This window comes from Homarus americanus, unplaced genomic scaffold (genome assembly GCF_018991925.1).
Source record: "Homarus americanus isolate GMGI-L3 unplaced genomic scaffold, GMGI_Hamer_2.0 scaffold32583, whole genome shotgun sequence".
Taxonomy (NCBI): Eukaryota; Metazoa; Arthropoda; class Malacostraca; order Decapoda; family Nephropidae; genus Homarus; species Homarus americanus.
The window spans coordinates 11,211,989-11,219,297 of record NW_024713129.1 but is presented as its reverse complement, the minus strand read 5'-3'; the positions used below and the strand labels follow the sequence as shown (position 1 = coordinate 11,219,297).

The 7,309-nt window shown below is 40.8% G+C and overlaps 2 protein-coding genes across 2 annotated transcripts; both read left to right on the top strand.

Annotated features, from left to right (window-relative positions):
• Positions 1–1,399, top strand: LOC121871109 (cuticle protein AM1159-like). The gene is made up of 3 exons (XM_042373261.1): positions 1–108; positions 409–608; positions 926–1,399. The coding sequence occupies exons 1-3, from the start codon at positions 100–102 to the stop codon at positions 1,095–1,097; spliced, it is 381 nt and encodes a 126-aa protein (XP_042229195.1). The 5' UTR covers positions 1–99; the 3' UTR covers positions 1,098–1,399.
• A 4,450-nt stretch (positions 1,400–5,849) lies between these two features.
• LOC121867153 (cuticle protein AM1159-like) lies at positions 5,850–7,309 on the top strand. The gene is made up of 3 exons (XM_042366910.1): positions 5,850–5,932; positions 6,233–6,432; positions 6,848–7,309. The coding sequence occupies exons 1-3, from the start codon at positions 5,924–5,926 to the stop codon at positions 7,017–7,019; spliced, it is 381 nt and encodes a 126-aa protein (XP_042222844.1). The 5' UTR covers positions 5,850–5,923; the 3' UTR covers positions 7,020–7,309.

The following is a 7,309-nucleotide window of genomic DNA, read 5'->3' as shown; positions in this document are numbered from 1 at the left end:
CGCCTCGTCACCATTCTATCCCCGCCTTGGTGTGGGTATATATAGATCGTCTCAAACATGTGACCAATATCCTCAGCTGATCCTCACAGCGACAACAACATGAAGCTGGTAAGTACTGGCCAAGATCCTCACTCAACACAACACCTCTCTTGGGGTATTGTTGTTACGTCTCTGCTTGGCCTATTGCCCTTTTCTTATTACCTAACAATCATTAGACAGTTATTATTAACATTTATAAGCTGGAGTAATAATTACTAAAAGGTCTTAATTCGTAAAACTTAAGACCTCAGTACTTTGACAAGAGTTCAATAATAAACGTAGCTGTTAATGAGGACCTGTTGAGGCAGTATATTATACTGGACAAGTTGTTAGGTGACCTCCAACACGTTGTCTTTCCTGGGGACGCAGGTACTCCTCGCCTGTCTGGTCGCCCTAGCCGCCGCCGCTCCTCGCCCTGACGAAGATGAGGCTAAGATCTTAGTGGACGAGCGCCAGGCTACTGCAGATGGAAACTTCAACTACCGATATGAAACTGAAAATGGAATCTCCGAGGACAGACTCGGTACTCCGGGCTCAGAGGGTCAGAGTAACATGGAGGGCACCTTCAGGTAGACAAGCCATCGTTAACCTCACTTACTTGTTATTATTTACTACTTGTAATGATTTTATCGTGATTACAAGCATTTTAATGATACTGTATATGTAAAAAAAGCACATTGAATTCTCATAGTAACTGATATCATCAAAAAAGACTATATTTGCTCTCATAAGATACAACACAGAGTCGGTAAGTAGAACAGTGTTGGATAAGTACAGTGAATCTACCGTAACTAGATACCTTCTCTAATAACCAGTACAAGGTGAAAGATATTATTCAGAATCTGTTGTTTAGTTATTGATTTTGAAACGTTTCATCTTCTCTCAGCTACACGTCTCCTGAGGGCGTCTTTGTTATCGTCACCTACATCGCCGACGAGTTTGGCTTCAAGGCCGACTCTCCTCTGCTGCCCACCCCTCACCCCCTCCCCGCCCACGCCATCGAGCAGATCCGCGTCGCCGAGGAGCAGCGCGCCCAGGGCATTACCTTCGAGAAATAACACAAAATGAGACCTCCACCTTGACCTCCCTGTACATGATTAACTCGCGACAATCATTATGGATCAATTTGTCAAATGTCTGGACATATTTGTTTACACAGAACCTAAAGCACGACCACAAGTTGAGGTCTAAAATAAAGGTGTAATGATCTTCACTCGGTGGCTGTCGCGGAGGTGTCGTCCCCTAAATAATTATAACATAGACCTAGTGAGCCTAGTCATGTACTGTACACTTTGTTATGGAGTCAACCTGTCCCAGTGATATTGTTATTGCTTATAGGAAATAAATAGTGTTAAGTATATTCATATGATAATTATCCTCTATGGCACCTGATGAGTCTCGTGCTGTTGAGACCTTCATCTCACCTTGTGTATCATTAATGTGAAGTAAAGTCGGAATAACAGACCCTCTACAACACGGGGCAAGGGAGGGAGATTGAGTATCTCTGTGACTCAGTCTGTGCTACGAATGGTGCACATGTTGAATGCCTACCCTAATGAACCTCAAGCATACTTAGTGTTTATCAGCTGCGTAACTATTCCACTTTTTGCATTATTCAATCAAAATTTATAAGGCTTCAAAGATGTTTTATCTCAATGGGGACGCCCTGTGTTATAACTATAGTATTAATATATTCTACAAGACTTATAACCTGATCATAAGGCTTACTGTTAAGAGTCTATTAACTACTGGTTGTCTATAAATTTTCGGGTCCATTTCAAAACATTAAACAGCTTCAGTTAACTAATGGTATACATATGGAAGTTTAATAATAAAAAAAAATAGGTAGTAGGTAAACAGGGACGTACTACCGCCATATGGCATCACGAAAATTGTGGCCAAATCCCAGGTTGCTCATCTGACTTTCTGCCTTATTTACACACAATTGCAGGGTCTCAATTGTTTCTCTTACTTTGACAACACAAAATACATGCACCGTTTCTCAATATTGACCGATTATTATTATTATTATTATTATTATTATAATTATTATTACTATTACATTTTCGCCCCCCAGGCCCTGATTTGGGTCAGTGAGCTACTGAGCTATGCCCGGGTGGGCTAATCCCTGTTACAAAAAAAAAAAAAAAAATGCCCTCCCAAAAAACTTTCGGTTTTCAGAATTTCTGATAAAGGGTTGTCAACCTGTAGGTATAAAAATGGATGAGATAATTTTTGGACGCCCGTTGCTTACGACCGGGTTATAGAATCTATTAGTACTATAGATATAATACTTTCACAATCTGCAATAAGACTTACGAACGTCGAAATAGAATTTAAGTCTTAGTTATAATTCCTCCAGAACCTATAATTAAGACTAAGACTTAAGACTTAGCTATAGCTCCTCAAGAACCTATAATAAAGACTAAGACTTAGTTATAGCTCCTCCAGAACCTATAATAACGACTAAGACTTAGTTATAGCTCCTCCAGAACCTATAATAAAGACTAAGACTTAGTTATAGCTCCTCCAGAACCTATAATAAAGAAGACTAAGACTTAGTTATAGCTCCTCCCTATAATAAAGACTAAGACTTAGTTATAGCTCCTCCAGAACCTATAATAAAGACTAAGACTTAGTTATAGCTCCTCCAGAACCTATAATAAAGACTAAGACTTAGTTATAGCTCCTCCAGAACCTATAATAAAGACTAAGACTTAGTTATAGCTCCTCCAGAACCTATAATAAAGACTAAGACTTAGTTATAGCTCCTCCAGAACCTATAATAAAGACTAAGACTTAGTTATAGCTCCTCCAGAACCTATAATAAAGACTAAGACTTAGTTATAGCTCCTCCAGAACCTATAATAAAGACTAAGACTTAGTTATAGCTCCTCCAGAACCTATAATAAAGACTAAGACTTAGTTATAGCTCCTCCAGAACCTATAATAAAGACTAAGACTTAGTTATAGCTCCTCAAGAACCTATAATAAAGACTAAGACTTAGCTATAGCTCCTCCAGAACCTATAATAAAGACTAAGACTTAGTTATAGCTCATTTAGAATCTATAATAAAGACTAAGACTTAAGACTTAGCTATAGCTCCTCCAGAACCTATAATAAAGACTTTGAGACTTTGAGACTTACATATACGTTGGGTCTTAAATCATATCAGATAAATCAACCCAACATAGATGATTCACCTGTTACTTGGAGCCAGCGACCCTTAACCCCCTACCTCCTAGCCTAAGGGTCGCTGGTTCGATTCCGGGGCACTCCCAGTCCTCCCAGCTGCGAATGGGTAGGTCGACTTCACTATACAAGATTGGGGGAAGTGAAGGTTGTGAAGTGCAATACCGACGGTTAGGTTAGGTTAGGTTAGGTTAGGTTAGGTTAGGTTAAGATAAGTTAGTTTATAATCATGTTTGAGGCTAGGTTAGGATAGGTTAGGGTGGGATAGGTTTGGTTAGGTTAGGTTAGGTAAAGTTAGATTACAGCAGGTAAGGTTGAGGCATGTTAGGTAGTAGGTAGTAGGCAGCTACCAAACAGGGAGGTACTACCGCCTGGGAGGATTATTGGAAGCATAATGTGTTGTCTAATGGTAGACCCTGCTGCCATATGGCATCACGAAAATTGTGACCAAGTCCCAGGTTGCTGATCTGACTTTCTGCCTCATTTACACACAATTGCAGGGTCTCAATTGTTTCTCTTACTATTGACAACACAACATACATATATTGTTTATCATTCTTGGTTTATTTTTAATTTATATTATTATTATTATTTATTTTATTATTTATTATAATTTTTATTTAGTGGTATTTATTTGTTGGTATTATTATTATTATTATTATTATTATTATTTTTATTATTATTATTATTATTATTATTATTATTATTATTATTATTATTATTATTATTATTATTATTATTATTATTATTATTATTATTATTATTATTATTATTATTATTACTATTATTATTATTATTATTATTATTATTATTATTATTATTATTATTATTATTATTATTATTATTATTATTATTATTATTACTATTATTATTATAACCCCCAGGCCCTGATGTGGGTCAGTGACCTGTGCCCGGGTGGGGTAATCCCCGTACAAGTGTGATAAATAACAAAACATTGTGTTTGAGGTATGTGAGACACACTTTGGCTTAGTTCGGAATTAGTTAGGCTTGATTAAGTTAGGGTTGGTAAGAGCTAAGTTGCGATGCGTTAAGTTAGGTTTAATAAGGTTATGATAGGTTAGACGAGAGTAAATTAGGTTAAATAAGGGTAAGTTAATTAATTCTTTTTTTAGGTTACATTTGACGGGGTTAGGTTAGGAGTAATTACTTATATTAGTTTAAGCTAAGTTGGATTAAGTTAGGTTAGTTTAGCTTAACTTGTATTAGGCTTTATTAGGTTAGGTTAGGAAAAAATAAGTTAGGTTTAAAGGCTTAAGCTATCTTATTCAATGGGATAAGTGGTTGTACACAGTGAATGACATCGTGTGTGTGTGTGTGTGAGAGAGAGAGAGAGAGAGAGAGAGAGAGAGAGAGAGTGTGTGTGTGTGTAGTTAGTGCAGCACTCAAATGGGATGACCGCTACCCAAACCAAGTCTTAATAGACCTTTTAGTCTTAATAAATCCCTTTACTAAGGTTATACTTGGTTGGCGCCAATAAAAACTGAGACCAATTAGGACTATCTGGAACTAGTTATGGCCGGGGACTGCTTAGCCTGGGGACTGTTACGATTGGGGCCGAGTATGACTGGGGCCGAGTATGACTGGGGCCGAGTATGACTGGGGCCGAGTATGACTGGAGCCGAGACTGGTATGACTGGAGCCGAGCATGACTGGGAGCCGAGTATGACTGGGGCCGAGTACTGCTGCTGGGGCCTAGTATGACTGGGGCCTAGTGACTGATAGTATGACTGGGCCTAGACTATAGATGACTGGGGCCAGACTATGACTGGGGCTGAGTATGACTGGGGCCTAGTATGACTGGGGCTAGTATGACTGGCCTAGTATGACTGGGGCCTAAAGTATGACCTAGGGGCTAGTATATGACTACCTGAGGAGCTGGGGCCAGTATGACCTAGGGGGGCCTAGTATGACTGGGGCCTAGTATGACTGGGGCCCTGGCTTGACTGGGGCCCCTTGACTGGGGCCCTAGTATGACTGGGCCTAGTATGACAGGGGCCTGGTATGACTGGGGCCTAGTATGACTGGGGCCTGGCCTATGACTGGGGCCTAGTATGACTAGTATGACTGGGGCCTAGTGACTGGGGCCTTATGACTGGGCCCTGGTATGACATTGACTGGGGCCTGGTATGACTGGGAGCCTATGACTGGGGCCGAGTATGACCGGGGCCTAGTTGACTGGGGCCTGTGACTGGGGAGCCGAGTATGACTGGGGCCCCTGACTGTATGACTGGGGCCGAGTATGACCGGGGCCCTATGACTGGGGCCTAGTATGACTGGGGCCGAGTATGACCGGGGCCTAGTATGACTGGGGCCTAGTATGACTGGGGCCGAGTATGACTGGGGCCGAGTATGACTGGGGCCGAGTATGACTGGGGACTATTAAGATTTTGGTAGTGGAAGGTATAAGGCCTATTAGGAATTGGGTCTTATATGATTTGAATCTATAAGAACATCTCTCCAAATTTCTAATCTGTAATCGGATTTACAGTTGACCAGCTTCCTTCCCGCCCCACCCTTCACCTGCCTTCCCCTCCACAAAAACAAACACACACATACAGGTTCCCTTCACCACGCCTCGTCACCATTCTATCCCCGCCTTGGTGTGGGTATATATAGATCGTCTCAAACATGTGACCAATATCCTCAGCTGATCCTCACAGCGACAACAACATGAAGCTGGTAAGTACTGGCCAAGATCCTCACTCAACACAACACCTCTCTTGGGGTATTGTTGTTACGTCTCTGCTTGGCCTATTGCCCTTTTCTTATTACCTAACAATCATTAGACAGTTATTATTAATATTTATAAGCTCGAGTAATAATTACTAAAAGGTCTTAATTCGTAACACTTAAGACCTCAGTACTTTGACAAGAGTTTAATAATAAACGTAGCTGTTAATGAGGACCTGTTGAGGCAGTATATTATACTGGACAAGATGTTAGGTGACCTCCAACACGTTGTCTTTCCTGGGGACGCAGATACTCCTCGCCTGTCTGGTAGCCCTAGCCGCCGCCGCTCCTCGCCCTGACGAAGATGAGGCTAAGATCTTAGTGGACGAGCGCCAGGCTACTGCAGATGGAAACTTCAACTACCGATATGAAACTGAAAATGGAATCTCCGAGGACAGACTCGGTACTCCAGGCTCAGAGGGTCAGAGCAACATGCAGGGCACCTTCAGGTAGACAAGCCATCGTTAACCTCACTTACTTGTTATTTTTAACCTACTTATAAGGAATTTTGTTGTTTATAATTATAATTATTTTACTGATATATGAAACAAAAATCATATTTTTATGAGAGATGGAAGAACTACTGTACACTGATTAACTTCTTTAAAGAACGACACAAAGGTTGTGACCTAAACTCCTGTAATGTATTATTATTATAATATATCTTATCGGAAGTTACGATAAACACGTACAGTACCATTGAGAATCTCTGACCTGCTTGTTACTCGAGATCGGTTTCAACGCATTGAGCAGTAGGGGCTTCTCTCAGCTGAATAAAATAGTCTAGTGTTAGACAGAATAGAATATCTGTGCGAGACTCCTCCTTTAAATGGATAATCATGAACTGTTTTCATATCTTCTCAGGTTTACATCCCCTGAGGGTGAATTGATTGTCGTTACCTACATCGCCGACGAGTTCGGTTTAAGAGCCGAATCCCCACACCTGCCTCAGCCTCACCCCCTCCCCGCCCACGCCATCGAGCAGATCCGCGTCGCCGAGGAGCAGCGCGCCCAGGGCATCACCTTCGAGAAATAACATGAACTCTGACCACTTTCTATCTTGACCTCTTAGTTATCAATTGACCTTCCTATATATAATTAACTGACGACCGCATTTTTACTTCCTTTATAAATTATGAAAGTTTCTTGAAATCTATTGGCACAATTACATGTTTAGGTGCAGCATAGGTATGGTAGTTTCATTATGCAGTGACGGAGTTACCGAGAACCTCCTGAACCTGTTAATGTACTGTGCACACTATCATGGGGTCACCCTGCTTCATGGACGTTGTTAGAGTTTAGGTAAAATAAATATTGTATCAGTGA

Coding starts and splice junctions, on each gene's coding strand:
- LOC121871109 (XM_042373261.1), top strand. Junction 609..925: donor AACATGGAGGGCACCTTCAG/GTAGACAAGCCA, acceptor ATCTTCTCTCAG/CTACACGTCTCCTGAGGGCG.
- LOC121867153 (XM_042366910.1), top strand. Junction 6,433..6,847: donor AACATGCAGGGCACCTTCAG/GTAGACAAGCCA, acceptor ATATCTTCTCAG/GTTTACATCCCCTGAGGGTG.